This window comes from Leptonotus elevatus, chromosome 13 (genome assembly GCF_054856555.1).
Source record: "Leptonotus elevatus isolate MCC_2025b chromosome 13, RoL_Lele_1.0, whole genome shotgun sequence".
NCBI lineage: Eukaryota > Metazoa > Chordata > Actinopteri > Syngnathiformes > Syngnathidae > Leptonotus > Leptonotus elevatus.
This window is the reverse complement of record NC_141251.1, coordinates 4723596-4748064: the sequence shown is the minus strand read 5'-3', so window position 1 is coordinate 4748064 and position 24469 is coordinate 4723596. Positions and strand designations below refer to the sequence as shown.

Sequence of the window (24469 nt, the reverse complement as noted above, 5' to 3'; positions counted from 1 at the left end):
GCCATGCTAAAAAACACATGAAAAAAAGAAAGGGTTGGGGGGGGGGGGGGGGGGGGGTTTGAGGCTGGTTAGCAGGAGGCTGGTACGTGGGGCCCCAACTGGGGTTGTTGGAGATGTAATGAATTTGTTCATGTGATGGTGCCTTCAGGGCTGTCGTTAAGACTGGCAGAGAGAAAGGTTGATTTCGGGAAACGTTGCGAAGATCAGTTAGGAAGCAAAAGGGGCTTGAGACGTTTCTATTAGAAAGAGCTGACGGTCATGGTGCGTAAGCAATACTTCAAGGGCGTTTATGTGGCTATAATGGTGGTTATCAATAACTATCTATCAATGCCACCGGTGCTTTTGCTGCTGCTGCTGCTGCTGCTGCTGCTGCTGCTCGGGCAAATTTGGCAGCGAGGAGAACGAATAGCACACTTGCACGCCGCTCACATGTTGTCTTCTCGCCATGCAAAGATGTATTTCCCTTATCCAAAATATGGCCTCCGAGATCATTTATCAGCCTGACTCGCTAAGCCCGCAACACAACACATCCAAAGCTGACAAGAGCCTTGTTTAGTATGTCATAAATAAATCAATGGAAATGGCTGATCCCCACTATTAAAGCAACAAGAAGGATTTTGTGAGATCTACATAGGTAAGCCTGTGTTTTGTCACTTTATCAGGCCTGCCTTAAACGCAAAGTCGAGACAAAAAAAAATTCTTTACAACAATATGTTCTAAGCACTTCCTACGAAATACGGCGCTCTGAATAAAATTGTGTTTGCGGAATATGAATTAAGCAGAAAAGTCCGGCTGTTTTTTATCCAGCTCAGTAGGCGGCCATTTCACTGTCGACTGAAATTGACATCACAGTGCCCAACGACCAATCATGGCTCACCAGTTGTCTGGGTTTGGTCATGTGATGTTCACAAGCTATCTTGTATTTATCTAGACCACAGACTAATATATAATGCCTTAACAATGCTGCTTATGAAACCAGTAGTGCGCATTTTACGTTGCCACTCGCTAAGTGCGCCTAATGAATACATTGATTTCTCCACAGCGTTTTTCACGTTAGTTGCTGTCTCTTATGGCGAAAATGCCACAGTGTGTGGTGTATGGTTGTACCAATAAGTCTGGAAAAAGCCATACCAGCAAATTTCATCAGTAAGAATGTGATTATTAATTTTCTCTTACAAGGTATATCTACGATTGATACTCAAAAGATTCGTCTACATCGTGTTGTTAGAAGCATCAACAATGAAATGAAAGCGAAGGCCATCCAGAAAAAAAAAAATTTGCTGCGAAATGTAAACCTAACCTCTATCAGTAACAATTCAACATATTGACATAAATATACTCTAAATGACCGATGTAAACCGTTCTTTGAGAGGCTCTCGTTACGGCATGCTAGCGTAAAACATCACTGATCTGAATGCATGACTGGATAGCCGCCATATTGCTCCTCCCAAGAAACGTTTCTCGCCATACGATCCTATACATTTACAGTTTCGAAATAGGAGAACATTAGAGACATTACTTGGTAGAAACAGCATGATTTATGACGTTTTAAACAGGACATTTTAGAACTTGCCTTAAATACATGTATAAATTATATGCTTAATGATGTTTACAGGAGGAAATTTGTATTTTTTTTTTTATTAAAGAATTATAAAAGTAATTAAACAAAAGACGAATCTGCCAAATCTAATATTGGGGTCTAAGGAATTTAGCGGTAAAAAGATAAAGGGGGTCTTCAGAGCAGCACTCAGAGCAGCACATACCGTCCACTTATTTTTCGTAATGTTATTTTTATTTTTAACTTTTTTTTCTTTTTTTTTTACTAGTGACCACAACTCTCCCCCCCCCCCCCCCCCCCTCCCACCCTATACTAATTGCCTACGGGCTGCATATGTCTTATCTTTACCTATACCGTATAGTTTATACAGTAGTCTGCTCGCGAGATGGGAGGCGCAAGATGGCCGTCCTGTCGCTTCAACGACTTGCACGGGCGGGTATGGGCTATCGGCTATCCAGTCATATATTCAGATCAGTGTAAAAACATGTACCGATAACAGTGGCAACACAAGATGGCTGCCCTCTGGCTTCGGCCACAAGGAGCGAATTAATTGTTTGTCCACTCCATGCCTTGGGCACTGTAACGCCATTTTTAGTGGACGGCAAGTGACAAATAAAAGCAGGTGGATTGTGCTGCTTAATTCATATTTCACAAACGCAAGATTTTCATTTTTTGTAATGTGACTTTCTCTTTAATGGCACTTTCCATGGCGCTACTGCGGACTCCTCGCCACACGTCCAAACTCAAACATTTTCTTTCCTAATTTCTCCCTCGCACCTTTGAGAACGTGATCCGGGCTTCACTTATGACCGACGCCGCAAACGATATTAAACCGAGAGATGATCTAGTGGTGCGAATCATTAAATTCATTTGCATATTCCTACTGAACCTGAACGCACAAATTAAAGCCTGCTCGCAAAGCGATGGGAGAAAGGTGCCCGGGCATGGTTATAGGACATCTCCCATCATCAAAATTCCATATTATTAATCTCCTCACTTCAACTCATTAACAACAAGTGGAATGTTTTTACTGCTTGATGAATTTGAGGCCGTCACACACAGCCAGGAAACACATGTTGAGGTAGAATATACAAGGTCATTAATGGGTTTCCATAAATTAGAATTTAAACATAGAACTTCCTATCTGGGTGCATTTGGAAATGGTTTAATTTCCCAAACCATTCAAGGTTATCAAATGCGAATCTGTGATACATGGATATTTAATTCCAATCTAATCACAACTAATCTGCGACGTCGGGATGTGGACCCGCAGAAATAAGGAAGAACTACGTATTAGCGCCGGGTTTAATCAGTCTCAATCGCTCCAGTAAGACTGTCGACATTCTGACAATTTTGAGGGATGGCCGGGGCGTGAAATGCAATTACGTTTGCCGCCACCGTGGCTCCACGCGCCAAAAGTGCCTGCGCTCAACTTGCTGGGAAACATAAATAAACAGGAAGAGCGTTGGCCCGACGCGCGCGTTCCCCAGCGTGGCCTTTTGCGACCCCCGCAGACACGGCGCTCTAATCGACTCCCGCGTGAGTAATAAACCGGTTACTTGGGTGAAATTTCAAAGGCTGAGCGGGAAAAAAAAGAAAAAGAAATCACAAGCGCGCGTGCCGCCGGAAATCCAATTTCCAGGCCGCCCGTATTCCAGCGGCCCTCATATTTCTAGCGCCTCCTCATATTTGCCCAACTTTCTTGCCGGATATTTCTTGTGGGATCTACAAAAAGGCCCCCCGCTCGCGATGAGCGATGGCGCCACTCCATCACACGAGTGGATACTGTCTGCCTGAAATTTCACACCTTTGTTTATGGCGTGAGCGGGCCGGCTGTTGTACAGTACCTTTCAGCAGGTGCGACATCCATTAGGATCCGGATGGCGTGCACGCCATTGTCACAGGCGTCGACTCGGATGGTCCCCAGGGGACTGAGCAACGCGACGGTCTCAGGAGCACACGGGCTCTCCCTCCGCTTCTTCATGCGGGCGCCCTGCTAAAGGAAGCGCAATTTACACCTCACGTCATTGACATATGCACGTGGCCACTTCCCGCAATTTCCCACACGCATTTGCATTGAGTGATCTATCGGAAAAAGCGCAGCGGGCCGCCCAACGGATGATGGCTTACATGTTTGAGCACCTCGCCTCCAAACAATGTCATGATGTGGCTTGATCCCGACATTGCAATCCAATATTTCTTTGGTGCATGGGAAGGAATACGCCTATCTAACCAATAAATCGCCCATTTTTCCCCCTCTTTCTGTTCTATATATCACATAAATGAGAAAAACAATGCAGTCTGTTCCCTTGTCTGGTGGGGGATTCCCAAGATAGCTCGACATTATTTTCAATCCGTCATTTTTGGTTGATGGCCGGGATGTTTTTCTAGCATTAAATTTGTTCCTTGGGGTGCAACTCCAATGGGATTCTGCTTTCCAGCCCTTAACAACAGCAAAAACGTGCAGCTTTTCTGACGACTGAGATGGATACTGGCAATAACCAGACAGCAGTTGCTTTTTTATTTTTACTTTGAGGGGGAAGCGAGAGATGATTGACTACGTTATATGTGAATTTTTTTTTTTTGAGCGATGGGGGTAATGACAAATAAAGGTCACATTGATTTGAAGGAGTTTTAACCAAGGAGACCTTTTCCATCCAATAACCTTTACTTGGGAAGTTTGTAAAACCTGGAAACACATATATTTGTATCGTTATCCCTGTAACTTAAGTCTATTATTTTAGTCATGCATAAATCTACACCTTAGAAGATTTGTCATTTACATGGAATTGGACAGTATTGGGAAAAATTGGGTTTTATCTTTTTTATTACAGCTTCCTTCTGACAGTAGACTAATTAAAGCGGGGAGTGGGGAACCTCAGGCTTGGGGGCCATGTGAGTATTTGATCCTGTCCAAATGACTACCTGAAATGAACAAATTGATAAATAATACAAAAAACTTCAAAACACAATATCCCGATTTAGTGTGTTCCCAAAAACATTTCATTGTCAAAAACAGAGCCAATTCTTGCTTTAATAAGATGTGGGAATTAACTAATTTCATGTTGAACTAATCTTATCTTAATATTTTACTTTTTCTTTTGCTCTGAAGAACATTCATGAGCAATGACAATATATTTTGTGAGTTACAATATGTTTGAACACAGTCAAACGAAAATTCTGCAAAAACACGTTTTGGTTTATTTATTTATTTTAAATAACCCACCCTTTATTCGTTAGTTTAAAATGTAGTAACTCAGATATTCATATTTCAAATGATGTCAAAATTTTGGGAACACCTTGTACGCTACATCATCATTTTTTAACAAATGTACTAGGGTCCTTGGGGGACTTTAATGGGCCCTGATTAGGGGGGAGTCTACCAATGCTGATTCTAGGCTTAAATTGTGCATGTTAACACTGTCAAATTAGTTGTAGAAAAAGAGAACCTTCTTATGGTTTAGCTCTGCATTAATTAATGGTCCTGCATGGGAAATTGTGGCATATAGCCTAATTTATGTACATTATCGGTGATTTTACTAGAAGAGGCAATGTCTTATTACATTGAGACTTGCACAACCCCCCCTCCCTGACACAAGCACACACATCTGTCATGGTACGTGATCACAACTCCGTGTGTGTGCGTTTCAACTTTCTTGTTTCTACTCTTCTTCTTGCAGATCTCACAAGGGGTTTGCCTGCACTGACAATAAAGGCGAGCACATTTCTGAGCCAAACAATAGTAGTACAGCGTGCACTTTGGATACGCACCGAGCAGACTGCCTGCCATTTAGCAAACCGCTAATAGACCCCGCAGAACAAGAAGGAAAAAAAAGAATAATGGACTTTGGCAATTATGTCCCGGCTAATAGTCTGCTCTGATTAAAAATAAAGCCATCACGTCGGCTCGCCGCGCGCAGCAGACGACGACGGCGGAGGAGGAGACCTGCGTTGTTTGTTCACCCATCTCTTCAAGGCAAACAAAAGGCAGCTTGCGTGTTGTTTAAAGTCACCGTCGGCGTTCCGGTGTCTCGTCCATCATGATGCTACTCGTGGAGACAAGCCGGTGTAGGGAAACGCAACATGTGTCCTGGTTTGCGCAGTACGTAAAGGCGAATCTTCAAACGTGGTGTAACTTCTTGCGTACACAAACTGACAACATGCTACACTCGTTGTACCTCAAACGAGGTAGCGCTACAACGCTACTTGAAGCAAACTACAATATCCCCTAATGCATGAATTATTGACCCGTGTTTGTTCGAAAGCAACATTGACACAGTAAATGAAACTCTTACAATGACAGGAGCGTCCATACAGCATCTATGCAACACAAACACACTTGCCTTCTTCCGAGCACTTCCTGCTTCTCTGCGCGCATGACAGAGTCAACCAATCACAGGGGGTGAAAGTTAGCTCCCCTCAGTGATTGGACAACATCGCATTTAACCCTCCCCTCTCAAAGTAAAAAAAAGTACAAGAATACACTGACGCAAACTACAGCTTCCATTTCATTAAATAATGAAAACAAATGTCTGTTTAAAAAAAACTTGAACAAGAAGGCTAACATTCATTTGCCTTCCTTTTTTTGCTAGTTTTTTTTTTTTTAGCTCGCGCAGGAGCTCACCAATCACAGGAGGCAAAAGTCGGCTCCCACTCAGTGATTTGACAACGTTACATCTAAGCCCCTCTTGCGTCAAAGACAATTTTTGACGCAAACTACTAAGTCTATTCCATTCAACGTTGTGATGTTTAAACTAATTTAAAACGACTTAAATTACTCGAAATGACGTTTTGAGGTTTGGCACACCGTCCGCTCTATTCTAAGCCCCTCCCCCATAAAAAGATAAATAATGCAAAATAGAATATAAAACCTTCATTGTCATTTCATGTTTCATCCAGTGAAATTAGGGAATTAAACATAAAGCTACGATTTGATGCAAACTACAGCATCGAGTCCACCAAACACTGAGCTATATTGTGCTGGTTAAAAAAAAAGAAGAAGAAATACACACAGCACGACAAACCCCTACAAATAACACTGAACCTCCTTATAATTCACTTTTGTCTCCTTTCTCATAACTTCCTGCTTTCCCAAACGCAACGAGAGACCACCAATCACAAGAAGCAGAAATCATCCCTCTCACAACGATTGGCCAACATCCACATCTAAGCTCCTCCCCTGTCAGAGACAAACACCAGGCTTATCAAATATGGCTAATGGGTCTCAAGTTGGGATTTGGCGTCTTGCAGGGGGTCCCAGCACACCGCAGACAAGTAATAGTAATGATTTAGATATTTGATTTGCTTGATAGTTTTACAGGAGAAATACGATTATACATGTATCCGTATTCATTTTTCGACATGTTATATTTCCACTTATAGCAAAGACATTTATCCAGTTCTCTGTCTCCCGTGGCTCCTCAACGAGGTCTATGGGGGTCCTGCGCATAATGCCTGTGAATAAAAAATATCCGCGTGAATGCATGTATGCACGACAAACTAATAAATCTGGCATGTCACTACAAACAACACACGAGGCAGCGCACACTCGTTTTATTGCAGTTTTTATGCAGCCTAAAGTGGAGCGGACTTTTCTCCAGTCCCCTGGAGCAGTCGTACATTTAACTCCAGCACCATATTTCAGTCATTCTTGCATTGTTTCCAAATGTCTTTTGTCCTCGGCAGCCTTATTTTAATTTCAGGTCTTCTTTCAGCTCTCCGCACGCCGCCTCCGTTTGGAATGCGGAGGCCGGCGTGGGCCGGTGGCCCACACCCCATCTCAGTGGTGAGGGTGGGTAGAGGGGAGGGGAGAAAACGCCACCCCTGCAGAGACCATTTTGAAATCTGTGAGGATTTCTGTGCCATCTGGACCCGCTGCCAGTCTGCCCCAGATAGTAAGGGTTGGCAACGGTACCCGACGGTGCAATATGGCTCTCTCTTTAATGAACTACTAACTGTCCCCCGTTTTAATTGATGTGACATTTGAGCCATTTATCTCTGACATTTCAATGAAGGATGATTCTCAGCCTTGCCATTTACTTTTTTGGTGCAGTTTTCTAAGAGCCATTTGCATTTTTCTTGCTCGAAAACCCAGCTTTTTTGTCTCTCATTAGCTAATTAGAGAGCAACATGCACAATTAATAAAAATGAACATAGCCTAGTTTGATATAGGCTTGATGAGGGATAATCAGGAAATGGCTCTTTTCTTTATGTCCATCAGAGGTGATGTGAAGGGCCGCCTCTGCTGAAAGGTGACTGCAAGACGCCCTGTGACCTTTTAGCCGCATACCAACATGCAGCCTCCAGTGTGGCGCAACTTATGTTCCCAGCATGGGGAGAATCAGGCCCAATTAATCAGCATATGATTGCAGTAAGCAGCCCCCTCTGCTGGAGCCTGGGAGCCACACTTTTTGAAATCATTAGGACGGCTCTTCTTGGTGGCCAGGAAAAATTACCATATGTGGCAGAAACAATTCATGTCCCGTTTTAGATTTAATGAAGACATGTTTTTTTTTTTAAAGCAGTTTTGATTTTTTTTTTTTAAATAGAATAAAATAGGGGGGGAGCGTGTACATAGGCATATAGCTCAAATGCTCGACAAATTGCACATGCTGTAAGGACAATTACAGGCGCATGCTATGAAGTCAAAAACAGAACTTGTAAGTTTGAATTCATCTTTTTCAATTGTTTTTGCATCTTTTGACAGATAATGCCAGAGTTGAAGACAATTGTCGTGATGAGCATAGAACCAGGTTTAAAAAAATCGAATAATCAATATCAAATAAATGTTCCTTTTTGAGCCTGATATCGATTCATAAAACCATCGATTATTTTATTTAATATCTCTTTTTTCCCCCTTAAATTCATAAGAAAATAGAATTTTAAAGGCAATTTTTTTGTATCTTACTGTTTTATTGACATTTTTTTGTTCACATGAATTAAAAAATAATAATCTTAAATTAATGAAATACCTGACTTATTGCACTTTAAGACCATTCGGAATCTTCATTTACAATTATTGAATTATTTAACCAGTTACTGCCTTTGCAAAATTTAATTTGGAATTTGTAGTTTTTAAGGTGTTCCACAATTATTAATATCAATTGAATTGAAGCAAATCGAATCATGAAAAATCTAAATCCAATCGAACTGAACCCTTGTGAATTGAAATCGAATCGATTGAGGAAATTAGAGTTAAGCTAAACAGTTAAAAAAGTGCAATTGTGACTCACCTCTCTTGACACACAGCAATTGATTGTTTTTCACTTTTGACGTTGGGGCAGCATAGCGGTTAGCATGTCCACCTCACAGTCGAGATGTTCTGGGTTTGAATCTCGGCTGCGGACTTCCTTTGTGGAATTTCACTTGCTCTGGTTTACTTCAGCTTCCGAACCACATTACAAAAACAGGCATGTCAGTAGATTCTTAAAGACTCTAAAATGTCCGTAATGTGAATGCTTGCGAGATAACCGGGAAAGGCAGTTAAGAACCAACCTGGAGGCAATTGAGGACACTTCGACTGGAGCTAATCAGAGCTAAGAATTTAACCGCCGACCCTCTGGTCACTTTAGTCGCTCTTGAGCCACAGCCGCTCAATCCGAACCTAAATATGAGTAGTTATTTGTCTCCAAGTGGCCTGCAATTTGGACTGGCACCAGGTCACCCGTGACACTGATGAGAGTATAGAAAATAGAAAATAAAAGAATTGTTGGAATAATATATTTACTTGACAGCAGATGGGTCAATACATGTCATGTCCACGCATGAAACAAGTTGTTTGTACAGTAACGGCCATTTGTCTTTCACGACAGGAACTTGTGCCGTAACAAACAGCCATAAGTACGTGCGAATGACAACAAGCCGTATATCAAAGGCTCCGATTGTTTTCCGTAAACCGAGCACATTTAAAGGTTTTTTAAGATATCCTTTCAAAACAGGACTCCAGTGATGACGACGGTTCCTTTGATTGTGAGCCGCATCATTGCCAAGGTGTGGTGCCTGTCTGTGCTGATCTCTTTTGTTTGAGACTCGCAGAGCTGCTTTTCCTGCACAGTTTCCCTCACTATTTTTGTTTGTGTCAGGTGCTGACGGACTTATAGCTTCCTTTTGGCATATGCCGCCAGATGTTTGCGACAATAACAACCCCCGGCGTTTTGTGTCATATATTGATAAAAAGGCTTTATTGGCATCTTTGTCCAACCTGCTGTGTGTGATTGTCAGAGTTCCGTCATGTGTCCTGTTCCCTTTTCCTGAACTCCTAAAGCCGGGTAAGACACACACCGATCTTTAGATGTTGAAAATGTGAGCGACTCCATAAAAAAAATGTGACGTGTGTGGACTCAAATTGACGAGCACGGCACACCACAATACTTTACACACAAATTGCGAGTTTTCTGCGCCAAACCAAATTTTTGTCATAATACCAAGACTGACCTGTCAGAGGCAGCATTGTGGGAGAGAACAAACAAAGAAGAAAAAATAGAAGAAGCTGGCGAACTGTTAGTTTCCTTGGTAGCTACATTGTGATTGCATGCGAGTTTGTGCTCTTTAATTTAACTGAAAACTGTTAAAAATCCCAAACCTTCCACCTTAACTGGATACTTCAGAGTCCCGCCAGAGTCGTGAAGTTATCATGAGACCAGAGGAAGGATCAAAGGAAAGAAAAATGAAACTATGTGAAATCCAGCACCAATCAGACACCACCAATATTGAACAGGGGTTAACGTTTATGATTGTCGGCTGTGCCGATTTTCCAAGCAGGCTTGGGGGGTAAAAATCAGTCCTTATACACCCCAAACCACAGGATAATCAGTCAGGATATTTTCTTCAAAATACATCTGACAAGCAAGCATTTGCTGACTTTGATCGGAAGGGAAAATACTCTTTATGATATACTTTATTATTCTTTGCCCTGACTGTTTCCAAACAGATCAGGGACACTAATCGGTCCAGTTAATCTTTTAGAAACATCTGATAATCGGGCTTTTAATCGCTACACTCATCGCCAATTATGGGTAAAAAATGGACCGATCCTCTACTTGGGTCAATTTGACCTAACTTTCAGTCAAGAAATGGGTCTTTTAGTGTAAAACAATTCATAACTATTGGTCAGATCCTTTACTTGGGTAAACAAATTGGGTCATGTATAAAAAAACAACAACAGAAAGTTGGGTCAAAATGACCCATAAAGTGGATCGGTCCATTAAATTAATTTTTTTGTTAATCCATAACTGTAGGGTGTAGGGAGGGAAAAAGCTCAAATTTGGTCAGATTATCGTTATGCGTGTATATTTCGCAATTGTGGAGTCCAAATTCAAAGTTGATCACAAACAAGGATTTGTGATCGTGGACATTAAGCAGGTTTAACATTTACGATTGTCAGCTTCTACGGTTTTATGAGCAGATCTGTGCGAAGACAAAAAAAGAAGAAGACTTTTTCTAACTTGGATCGAAAGAATATAGAAGTACGTGCACATCACTAAATCTGGCTCTAATGTTGCCTTGCTTGGCAGAGTCGAAGCCATTTGAAAAAGTCCCGACAGCTTGAGCTAGCCATGTTATATTAGCTAATGTGGCTCTCTGGGCCTCACACTGCACATCTGGGGCTTTTGTGGCATCTACCAAGTGTACAATAGCCGTTATGCCCTCTGAATCCAACCTGTAAAACCACAACATGTTACTTTCTTCCTTTTACTTGGACACTTTTCCTTCCCGGGTCCTCCAAAGAATTAGCCTGATGGCCACAAAGAGGCGGCACATTTCCCGCGTCCGCCTCCAGTGTCCACTTACTTAGCGCGCCTGTGTCCCTCCATGTCTGATGTGATTTTTACCTCCCCTGTTTTTTTTTTCGTTCCTTTTTTTGTCCTGTTGACACACGCTACTCTGAATGCGCGAGCACTTTTGCAAATGAAGAGGCTTGAACTCCTGACAGGCGGTGTCGCCGACGCCATGACACACTGGCCCGCACATGCTGCGCGGCATAATGATGACATTAGAATCCAGTGATAATATCAGGACGCACTTCAGATAAATGACTGATAAACCAGGGGTTGTGCCTCTCGTATTACACGCTTGACAGAGCAGCTAATCAGTGTCCAAGTGACTGCTATTACATAAATCATGAGCTCGACTTTGATGCATATTCCATCCGTGTTCCCTATTCATCACGTCATCTGAGGCGGGTGGGGAGGGGTGGGGGAGGGGGGGGGGGTGATTGCTGGATGACTGGCTGCTGGGCCAACACACATTTTAAGAGCACATTATGTTTTCATTAGAATTTGATATGATCCATTCCAGTGTTGATTTGATTTTATGCGCTCGGGTCATCTGATAGGAAGCTGCCATGAAGAAGGGGATAGAAAAGGGGTTGGAGGGGGGGGGGGGGGTGTAATGTTACACTGTGTAAGCACATTTCACATTTACAGTAAAGGTGCGTTTTAATTGCATCACGTTATGGATTTATTGGGAATATACCTTCTTAGCGCTGGACATAAAACAGCTGAGCTGAGGCTTTTCTTTTGTTTGCTTTTTGCAATAAAAAAAAAAAAAAAAAAAAGTAGTCATCGAGAGACGGATGCTCAAGTTAGCCACCGTGTATATGTTTTATCCTGGACTATTGGGGTCAGAAGATGTGAAGGTGGGGGTGTTAATTTAATCCCCATTCGCACCCAGAGCATGGCCACGCTCTCTAAGGAGCTTTATCTCTGACAACTGTGTCAAATTAGAGCGACCACGAGCCCCTCATAAAGAATATGTCTGTCAGGCTACATTGTTCCCGCCCCGTGAAATATACGGCCGGGGGAGACCAAAATAGAAGATAACGTCGTCGTCGTCCCGCCGTTGCACTCCGACATGATGAAATCATTTCCCGGCCATGTGATCCCTGCCAGCGAGACAAACCGCTAATAAAAATCACGTCGCCACGCGCCTTTCAATAAATACGGCGGATATTATATTGCCAATTATATCATCTTGTATGCTAATAAAATGCTTGAACAGAATTATTTAGAGAGCTTCATAAGCTGCTAATTCATTGTAATTCTGCCGGGCCGTATGTAATTGATGGGAGTGTAACATTCCATTAGGCATGGTACATAACTCCAGGTCAGTCTACTATGATAAGTGCCCGTCATTTATCTCGCCGCTATCATAGCTGTCCCGCAGTCAAACATGTAAAACAACTCTTAATGTTCTCTCCCAGTCCCCTTTGGGTGTTCCACCCTGTTATCTCCGTCTCTGTAATTCTACGGGGACTTCCTTGGGAGACAACATTTTCACAGACCTTTTGACCTAAACCATATTTTCCATTTGAATGGTCCGACTAGTGAATATTTACAAGCGTGTTTAATATATAATAGAGCTCATCTGTGAGGATCAGGAGCCATTTTCTGCTCAGTCAGGTCGGCGTTGGCCTTGGCCCCCGTTTCGCTGGAGGTAATATTGACCCCTTTTAAAAAGCAAATGACCTACGCCTCATTTAGGCCGAGTAGTATGCATGCGCCTTTTGTACAAGTCCTGGGGGCATACATGTTTATAACAAGGAAGCACTGTGCTGTCTCCAATGTAAACATCTTAGCACTGTAATATTGTATCAGCACAGTCCCAGAAGGTGGCAGATTTAATAATGTGGGTGGATTATATAAGAGAGAGAAATAAAGTAGTAATTTGAAATTGTTTGGGGACCTTTTGTGTCAGTGGTTATAGAGGCTAAGGGACAATTCCCCTCCCTCAGGCCACTGTTAAAAAGGCAATGACTTTTCTTGTACACGCGCAGCATTTTGGAATCTACATGCATTAGTGGCACCACAGGCTTTTATCACGCGATTAGTAATGCATAATACATTTGATTCTATTATCTTGCAATGAATGAAGACGAGTGAAAGGAAGACCTGGATGAGTAGGACGGCGCCACCGAATATATATATTTAATAGTGAAACCCAGCCTGTTTCTTTTTTTTTTTTTTTTGCTTGTACAACAACGAGCTTTTTAATCTCTTTCTTGCCCATGAAAGTCCCAGTAATTGCTATATTTCCTTTTTTGTTTCAAGGACCTTTGATGATCCCGTGGCTTGCATCAGAGGGCAAAGTCATTAGTGGAGAAATGAGCTCAAGTGAGGAGGAAGAGATTGCGGGCTCCCAGCGTGATTGGGAACTTTGCTTCTTTGCCTTGCATCCTCATTTGGAATGCGCACACGCAAAGTGATCAAGACGATGAAATAATATGCACTTATTTATTTTACAGCCTTCACATGTAAACCGAGCTTGGACAAATATACTCGGTCGACCTTTGATTTATCTGTAACTGGGATATGAATGATTTTGAAAAAGAATTTCATTGTGATTTTTTTTCTCCCCGTAATATTGTGATCACAATTTAATATGCTTTTTTTTTTTTTTAAGTTCCACTTTCCGTGTAATTTTTTAAAACAAATACAAGGAATAATTTCATCTGTATTAGAATGAACAATATCAGATTGATGTTTTGGCCCTATAATTAGTCATTAACTTGCTAAAACTTTGACTTACAGTCTTTTAAACAAAAATTAAAAAAAAATGTTAAACAGAAATATGGCTGCATCTTTTAGTCATTGTTAGAGTAATTTCATAATATCATAAAATTTTGTTAAAATTAAACTGATGTACTGTACTGTAAAAAATGAGTGTGATATTGATTTGTGTTGGTCATTTTTCTGCCACTAGATGGCATAAGTGCATTTGTAAGACGGTGACAGCTCAGTGCATTTTTCTTTTCATATTAAGAGCTATCTATATTTAACATGAAGTAACTTGTGAAATTCTGCACATTTAAACAAATGTATTATTCCATTTATTACTGCTAAAATTTGACAATGAATTCCCCCAGTACAGGCTTTCCAAGTAAGTGGTCATTAATTGCGCATAAAAAAAAGAAGAAGAGTGGTGTTAAAGGAACTTTAAATGAACACAAAATTAACTAACGCTGACTCTGTAACTGCTTTTAAATGTTGTACTTTTAATTACAGAATGTGAAGCATATTGAGTTACGTTGTGTATGGAATGTGCGATAAATTAGTGATTTGAATTTTTTTTTTTTTTTTTTTTTACAATCATTAGGCACTGCTTAGGTACTGGTAAACATCTAAACAATGTGAAACTTTCTCGTTTGTTATTAAGCCCCCCTGTATACTACACCCCCCCTTGATTTGAGATCATCATTTTCCAGTAATTTGCTTCCGCTCCACCTGCACCACGGAGAGAAGCTGCACCGCGCAGAAATGCGAATGCGATTAACACTGCCGCAGTAGAGTTTTTCTGGGAGGTCGGTGGGGAGGGGAGTCAGGTTGGCTGCGTGCGCAAAACATGTGGAATAGGAAATGCTGTCACTCAAGCGGCGGCGCGCACTCTGTTGCGGTTGGGTGACAGTGTTGCTTTCATGTAAATCACAGGCATTAGAAATAAAAGACGGGCCTGTTGACTCGTTTCATGCTGGGAATCGGCGGCCCAGCATGTGTTGCTCTGTCTGCGCTCCGCTCTCCTGTGGAACCGCTGTCCCCTGGGCCCCCCATCCCCCACCCAGCCCAACACTGCTCCCTGGGGTGCACTGCATATAATTACCCACAATCCACCCTGAAACAGCTCTCATTTACAGTAATCAACAGTCTGCACTTCAAAAGATTCATGTGGCATCAAATAGAGGGAGCCGGCGTGTGTTAATAACAAATGATTATTACTGCCTCACAGTTACCTATACACACTGCAGATGACGACCATGTTAACTAAGGAGACTGAGCGAGATTTGAGCGTGTGTGTTTTTCGCCCATTAGGGTAATGTTTGCCGACTTGAAGTGAGCAAAAGCACACGCAAACAAAAAAAATATCACAGCGCACCACCGATCAAAACTGTACAATATATACTGAAATGATGATGTCATCTGAATTTACTATCAAATTGGCTTAATCTGTGTCAAATTTGGGAATGTTTTAGTTTATCCTCACAGGAAGCTATGACTTGCATACTAATTACACTTTATATACATTCACTTTTATTCCGGTATGTTTTAAAAATACAGTACTATTTTTCTTGATTAAAAAGTAGAGTGGAGAACCTGGGTTGAAACCCCGCTTAGACAACATTTGAGTACTTTAGTAATTTGTCTTTCAATTGAATTCACAAGCACATGCATTCAAATCTTAGCATTCAGCTTTACAGCATTCCCACGCAATTTCTGCAGAAATTGCACTTTGTCTCGTTTAATTTAAAAAAATATTCTCTCATTTCCGTGGTCCACCATGAAAGTAGCCTTGCTGTTCAATCTAAATAAAATATATTTTACTTTCGAAAACAATGATCAACATTTTTGTTAATTTTATGACATGTTACACAACAAACTCATAACTGAATCTTAATTAATTGCCAATTTGAAATAATGTCATGTTTTTCAATGTAGGGATGAAAATGATTTTATTTTATTTTTTGTGAAATCTGACTCATCGACAAAATAATTGACAGTTTAATCGAATCAAATAGTCAGTAGTTGTAGCAAAATTGGGGCTCTGGAATGGATTAATGATGTTTCAATTCATCTCAGCTAATTTACTTCAAGGACTGGTATCACAAAAAATAAAAAATAAAACTACAAGTTTTTAAAGTAATTCCCATTGAGTCCCCTTCATGCACTCCTGGAGGGATTCCTCTGGGATCCCCTCTATGCCCTCTTAAGGTTGCTCGAGCACGGCCATGTTCTTCTTGGCCAGAAAGTTTCAGATGTTCATTGCAAGAAGATGCGTTACCGTACCACAACTTTTGCCTCTTCTCACACACTGAAAAATGGACCGATCCTCTACTTGGGACGATTTGAACCAACTTTGAGTCAAGAAATGGTTCTTTCATCGTAAAACAACTCATAAATATGGGTCAGATCCTTTACATGGGTTAAAAAAAAAAAAGAGTCATTTTGTATAAAACAACCGAGAAAGTCGGGTCAAATTGACCCATAAAGTGGATCGGTCCATCTTTGATCCATAATTTGTTTTTTGACACACCTCGTACAGGAGTAAACTGAGTAATTCCAATAATAACCTTAAAAATAAAGTGCCACCGTTGTAAATTATTATTATTTAAAAAATAAGTTGAACTAGATAATTTTCCATGGCACACTAGTGTGCAGCAACACAGCGGTTGAGAATCCCTGTATTAAGGTCTGATAAGGACAGCAGTGATGTGCTATACGCTGATAACAACTTCAAAAGCAGTTATAGTTCAATAAGAGGTCTGAACAAGAGCAGCAGACAGAGGAGGAGGGGGGGGGGGGGGTGTGGGGAGGGAGTTGAAGCTCATCAAGGGCTTTAATTTACATGACTAACAAATTCACACACACACACACACACACACACACACAAAAAAAAAGCAAGTGAAGAAATGCAAGCTCATTTTGATCATTTGGCAGAGCTGACGGTGGTCTGTGTGATAATGGTCATTATCATCAAGTGGAGCCATCATTAGGCTTGATTTCAGATAATGGTCAGCGTGCAAATACAAAGAGGGGCCCTGGCGCCATTAAAGGCATATTAAGTGAATTAACTCACATCCAGTGTACTGCGCTGTTGCTCGGAACAATAATAACACGCTTTTCATGTGAAGTCATTTCTCTTCAACCTCCCCCCCCCCCCCGAACTCCCATTTACATTCATAACAATTTGCATGGCGAGCCCCGTACAAAAGTATTCTCATTATCTCGGTTAAAAAAAATGACACCTGACCTGCTCCTCCAAGGCAAACATTTGCCGTATATTGTTTACACACAATACAACGTTTGGGTGATTATTTCCAGATGGCGCATTGTATATGTTAATTTAGTCATTACGCTTCTTACATGACGTAAACATCATATAAAACATATGTGGCGCTAAACGAGCGTAATTGTACGGCTAGTAAATAACGCCGCTCTAATGTTGTGTCAAAGCTACTGTAATTATGCAGAACCAAATACAAGCAGAGACGTGTAAATTGCTTTACGTGTTTTGTTACAGATTGTCTTCAAGTTTTTTTTTTATGGTGACACTATAAAGTGGCCGTTTTGTTTAGATGAGCGGATAAAAGTGACAGTATAACACAACAGCACTGTAGTAAATCCCCGCTTCGTAGCGGGCTCACTACAGAAGAAAAGGGAGAACAGAGAATGCAGTTTTCCAATACCAATGAATTGGTAATTAAATGAATACATTTCAGAGTCAAACTATTCATTTATTTTTTAACTAGAGCTGTCAAATGATCACATTTTAGAATTTTGATTCATCACGATTAATCGCTTAATTAAAAAGGCTTTACCAATCAACATTTTTTGCCCGCCAAATTGAAAGAGCACCTGTTATGTGTTCATTTTTCCGACATTTAAAGTTATGCGGACGTCTTCAAAAAAAAATGTATCCACTGCACACGCTCCTCCTTGTCTTTTTCTAATCATTTAAAATGGAAATAAAATGACCGCAATCATTTGACATGAACAAATATTCTTAATGTCATACGCAAACATTTAATAAATGCTTTACTTTAAAGCATGTAGTTATGTTTATTGCTCAAACACAACCTGTGCGTAACCATCCAGTCAGCGAAAGGATCATCTTATTAATAGTGTGATTAATTTGCGTGTTACTACATGATTAATGCGATAATTTTTTGTGATTAATTGATTAGTTAATGCTTTAACTTTGACAGTACTACTTTTAAAATTCTTAAATGTCATAATGTTTTTTACATTTGCAAAAATCACATACAAATCTCAAAAGGAGTGAACTGCTATATGTTATTAAAAAATATATAATAATTTGCACTGGGGGAAAGGTGTGTGTGCCTTGGAGGGGAGTCTCTTTGCATAAAGACCATTTTTGAATGTCACATACAAATGTAAAAAAAATAAATCAATCAAAAAACATTAGCATATGGATCAATAAGTGGGTTAGGGTTAGGTTTTGCAATTAGGGCCCAACCAATTAATCGGCTGGCCAATTCAATATTATATATACGGGATATGTTAGCTCTCTTTCTTTCTAAAATAAATAAATAAATATGGTTAATTTTCGCCTAAAAATAATGACAGAAATCAGAAAAAAGAAAACAATTAATTCATTTTAATTATTAAGTTAAGCCATTATTATTGAACAAAATATCGTAAAACGGTCAAATGTTCTGCCTCTGATTCATATCTTTGTTTTAACCATTAAGGGGCCAAAAAAAAGTTATTTTATTTTATTCATATTTTTTTTAATTGGTTGATGAATCTACCAAATATCGTAATCTGCATCAGCCAAAAAAAAAATCCATATTGGTCAAGGTCCTAACTACGATACCCTCACATGTGGGCAAGGAGAGCCATAGTAACCGATGCACTTTCAGCCGATTATTGAACGGGACAAACAGTCCAACACAAATACAATTATGAGAACACTTGCAAGGAGCTGCTGTCAGTTACACCTCACAGCCGGACACTCATGCATGTTTTTGGTTGTTTTTTAAGCATGTTTTTCTGTAAAACAATTCTATTAAGAAATAAATAATAATCTAAATTGATCTACTTCTGGTACCCTTGTGTGACTTGGTGGCATCAAGAATACACATCCAAAAAAGTTGATTTGCTTTGTGATAATGGTTCGACCTTGCGAGTCTGGTACGACTTCATGGCATTCGACTTTATAAGACCCCCTTGTAATTATTGCAATTTGTCATGCATTTTAGCTGCACGTATGCTTGGCTATGTACATATCCCAGACCCCTCGGTATGTTATAAATGGACAAGAGAGAGTATGTCCAAATGTACATTACATACCCCAGTGATTCTCTAATTCAAAGATTCGTCTCCCATTTACCTCTTGGCAAAAAAAAAAGAAAAAAGTCTGCCGCGTGAGCCCCCACAGAGAGCGGCGTCAGACATGACATGCTCTGCTCTCCAGTGGGAAGAGAGCAAGCAGCCTCTTCTCCTCCACAGAAGCTGCCTCTGACCCTCTGGCACTGCTGGGCCTCATCATTGCCGCTCCATTAGGGATGCAGGAGCCGGTCTCCGAACGGGCACGGCTGCACCACATTACTCCTGCTGGCAGCTCCCCTAGTGGCCGGGTCATGTCATGGCGTGGGTGCCCTGTGAGTGAGCTTGTAGCAGCTCTGCCCTTGACACGCCCCCTCCCCAGCCCCCTTTAGCATCTCCTCCTCCTCCGCGCAGACCGTCCGGATGGGGCACTGGGGGTGCCAGCTGGTGCCAGCTGCGAGGGGAGATATCCAAGGTGGCGGACACCTGTCCTAACGCGCAGCCCCCACAGCTCCCACAATGCATCTGGTGCGGCCCCGCAGACCCATCGTGGGGAAATGAGGCGCTAACCTTGAGGAGAAATGCTCCCAGCGTCGCATTAAGAGAGGCCCTAATTGCCGCGCGCTCGCACTGCCAAATGGCATTAGGAAGTGCTGTCGTTTACTTTAACATAATGGCTCAGCGGGTTTTTTTGGCCAAACTTGCCGGCCTTCTCCGAAGTGTAGCGCCGCCGCGGCCGCCGCTGCCCCGGTCACGCGTGACCCGCGAAGGACTTCGGGACCATAACGATTTCTGAGAACGACATTTCCAAAGTCATTGGAGACTTTGAGAGCATTCAAAGGTGAAATGGGCAATAAGAATATAGCGCGCCAGTGGCGGCTGGTGCATTTAAGACATGGCCACTCACTGGGGATTTATCGGACCTCGTAAAACTATCACGTGGCATAGATAGAACCCATCAGTACTATGCAAAAACACACAACTGTGCCACATTCAGAACATCACCTGGAATAGTGCGGGAATGATATTTACAAATATTGACAAGATACATAAAACATCTGAATGAAAATAGGCTTTATCATAGTAACCCAAGACGGATATTATGAAATTGACGCGTTTTGCTCGAACCAACCGATTCGAGGACACAGCCGCAGTTGCCATTGCACTTTCAGTTTATTAAACAAGACAAAAGGCTCTATTTTCATGCCCAATGCAAGTCTAGTGCAGTTTAACTTTTCTTTTGGTATTTTGCTAGACAATGGAAGTGGCTCTCCTCAATCCCTCTTGTTAAGTTATCCCATGTTTACTCTTATGTATTGCAAAGCATTTATTTAGCAGCAGAAGAGCAGAAGCTGCAGTTGCAACACAGGAATTGTGACCTTATTACAAGATAGCGGCTGGAACATTTTGCTGTTGAACTAAGTTTGACTAAAACTTTCAGCGCTAAAAAAACAAACACACATCTGCGTTATTGTCGGCACAATGACTCATGCTTCCCCAAACACTTTAGAGCAGCAATAGGCTATGTAACCAGGGACTACCCAATAAAAAGAGGAGGTTCGGCGGAGTGTGCTTCAGAGCGGGTAGGAGATTGTAACTGAGCACATTTCTGTCCGTTCTCGTGAGCAAAAAGCATTTAAGTCTCTTGTCTTCCTTCCTTGTCTATTGTTTATTAAATGTTCTGTAGTACATTTAAAATGAACTGCAAGAAGATCTCCACTTGCGGATGATTTAAAGTTGGCCATTGTGGATGCCACACCGATTATTATCTGTCTCACCTGACCCCACATTAGTGTGCTATTAAAAATATTTTTTAAGAAGTTAATAAAAATATTTTTTTTCCTACCCTGGTATCATATTTATGAATGAAATACGATGCACCTCACACTTCCCCGTTGTTCAGAATCCACCAAAGTCATGTCACACCACCTGCGACACAACTTAGACCTGGTTTTAGGTAGTCTAACATCGATTATAGTAAATATAGGAATATAATATTCTATAATCTATCTCAAATTTTTGGTCACCAAATTTCTAGAATCGTCAAGGGCATGTAATAGAATATGCCTATATGCCTCTCAAGGTGTAGCACGGTCTACCAAATTCACAAACGCCCTAAAAGTAAACTTGCCCAACACGAAAACGAGTCCGTTTTTACACTGAGCTCACGTCTACTTTTTTGTCACCAAATTGTCAGGTGTACTGGGGGGCATTTAACAAAAAAAATATTATAGTGTTTAGAGTGTGTGCTATGGATAAATGGCATCCATCCATTTTTCGAACTGCTTATCCTCACTAGGATTGATTTACAGTACTTGTTCTGAACGTCCTGGCCAGATTAGTTTGGCAACATATTGAGTCTGAAATCTGATTGGACAAAAAAGTGAAATATCAACAGGAAACAGTGCAGCTACGAGAAACGCTACAAAACGAAGCGAATAGACTATTGGGAACTAATGAATATAATTTCATCCAAAAATATGAAAATGTAGGTTGTAAATTGAAGTCAGAGCTCGCCCCGACAGCTCGCCACCGGCATGTAAATAGCAGCCATTTGTGAAACAGCGAGTGCATTAACTCCACAAGCCGGTTGAGTGATTGTATTATTCATTCGCTTTTTGTATCGGACTCTGGGCTTTGTCGTTTCAAAGAAATACTAGCGCGGTCCACTCAGTGTGATTAAATTAAACAAGCGCGCTCATTACATTATGCATACCGTATTAAGAATAGACCTGACCGGTCTGCAGTCGTGCGGCGGGCCCCGCCGAGAATGATCACATGTTTTGCCGCTGTACTAGATTTTGGGGCAGCCATTAGCAGAACAAAAATCACCTTTGATTTAATGAAAGGTCCTCATTTGCTTACCGGCGCCGCTCACTTACGGGCACATGGTTAAATTAGGCGCTGCACCCCTCCCCGCCAACTACCCCCCCCCCCCCTCCACTCTTGTCTTTGCCTCAGTTGGAAGGAGACACCGTCCCCTCTCGTGCAGTATAATGCCGCGATGATCCTATGATGTGGTGTTTCAAGTCTGCAGGACTGTCAGGAATCCACTGCAAGGTGCTTCTAATTGCAGATACACCTCAGCACTTGAAAGTAATGAATGTGAGCACGGGCAAACCTCTAAGGATCAAACGCTAGTAATACATCATCAGTTCTGAAAAGGGTAATTCGTTTCCCTTCGCCAAGCAAAATATTAGAAGTTCAGATAGGGGTTTTATTATTAATTTATTCCCAACACCCCCTTTCTCAATACATGTTTTTGTAATTGAAGAGCTATGAATAAAGTAAGCCATATATCTTAGCCAGCCACAACGCGTCCGTTGACTAGACATGGGATTTGACTGTGTAAATATTGTTTGTAGCAAGTTGCAACAAGGATGATTCTTCCTCAAACACACTTTGGTGATATGTTTGATTGGATTTTGAGCCGTGTATTTCCCAAGACCGCGGCTAATCATATTTTATTATGTCTCATCCCAGATTTATGGAGTCATTTTGTGTACTTCGGCAAGTCCTTCTTGTTTTGTTCGGATAAAGGCCGGCGCTGTCGGCGGGTCTTAAAATGAAGTGTTTTGTGTTAAATGGACTGACCTTTTTCTTATTCCCCAATCCGAGAAGGTATTTGCAGCGTTTTCCGGTTCCCGCGCGCCGCATACAAACAGCAAATGTTATTGCTAAACTTTGCTGCTTCGGTGGATCCCTCCCAACAGCACAGGTGGCAAAAGTACTCACGCTCTGCAGTCAAGTAAAACAGATATGTTGTTAAAAATAAATAAATAATAATAATAAAAAAGCAACTGGTCAGCGTAAATGTAGAGATTTCCTGTACTTAAAAAGTTACAAGTACAAAACTGAAATGTTCTTAAGTAAAGAATTAAAAAGTCTAAAATAGACTTATAACTTATAATAACTTTACTTTTTCATACATCACCTCCCCCCAAAAAAAACTCCAAACCTATTCACTACAATATAACAGTTCAATCAAAATGTGGCTAATAACATGATAAAAACGTGTAAATATTTGTGCTATCTCGTGATTCTTATTATTTATAGACACAATCCATCCTCATCTGCACTTCAGCGTTGCATAGCTGGCGCTGTAGTGTACCTGGTATTTGTATTTGTATTGTTCGAGTCAGAGCTCGCAAGTTGTTGCTGCTTTGAAAGTGCCGAAGAAATACATTGCCGAGTTAAAAGGAGCTAGCCAGAAGTTGTGTTGGCCAAACCATCTTCATATCATCCAGTTTGTCTTGCAAAGTTCGAGTTGAAAGTTAACTTTTAATACTGTTCGAAATCCGTCCTCCTCTGTGACCAATTGAGAACATCACAAGATTATTTAGCTCGACCAATCAGAAGATGCAACAAGAGGGGTGGATCTGAAATCTGAAAAAAAATAAATAAAATAGTTTATATGTGAGATCATAGGTCAGCACTGGCATTGAATGCTCTGGACAGATGAGAGACATTGCTAGATGGATTATAATAGTTTTGGATTTTTCATTTTAGTTACCGGTAGTTTTTATTTCATTTTGACTTTTGTTTTCTAAATTCAGTTAATTTTTAGACCAGGTTTGTTCATTTGTATTGTTTTACAAATGTTTCGCCTTAATTTAGTTTTTTTTTAGTTCTAGAATTAATTTTTGTTTTTTAATACATAAAGTATTTGTCAAGTGTAATATAAAAAAGGAAACGTAAAGTAAACTTTAGTAAAATTAAAATTGCCAAACTACTATTTAACTTTCCTGTACGGACATACTGAAATAAATACATTTAAAATCAACTCCAAAAGCTCATGTGTGATATTAATTGACTAATACGAAAATGAAGGACATTTTTGCTATAATTATGGTTAATTTTAGTTAAGAAATCGTTTCAGCTCGCTTTCTTTTTTTAAAAGCATTTTCGTTTTTATTCTATTGCATTAACGAAAATATTTTTCTATTTATTTTGAGCTATTTCATTCGTTTTTCTGAACTATAATAACCTTGGTACAGGTATCCTGCACAGTAGAGATACCTGAAAAACCGACAGTAATGCAGTATTGTCCTGGACGACTTGCCGCCGCTGCCGAAAAGTATCGCCTCGCAATGATGCCACGGGGACTCAGTCAAAACAGTTTCTGCAGTTCACC

At 40.8% G+C, this 24469-nt stretch overlaps 1 protein-coding gene across 5 annotated transcripts in view; it reads right to left on the bottom strand.

Moving 5' to 3' along the window:
- Nucleotides 1-5928, bottom strand: part of LOC147163549 (methylated-DNA--protein-cysteine methyltransferase-like) — a 35779-nt gene extending 29851 nt beyond the window's left edge. The window contains exons 1-2 of one of the 5 annotated variants that reach the window (XM_086092452.1): nt 5854-5928; nt 3406-3554 (exon numbers count right to left, since the gene is read on the bottom strand). In XM_086092452.1, coding sequence (XP_085948578.1) covers nt 3406-3554; nt 5854-5871 — 167 coding nt within the window. In that variant the 5' untranslated portion in view covers nt 5872-5928. Of the gene's footprint in view, nt 1-3405; nt 3555-5504; nt 5769-5853 lie in introns of those variants that run through there. The other 4 variants (XM_086092454.1, XM_086092451.1, XM_086092450.1 and 1 more) reach the window with 4 other exon arrangements.
- Between the last annotated feature and the right edge of the window lie 18541 nt (nt 5929-24469).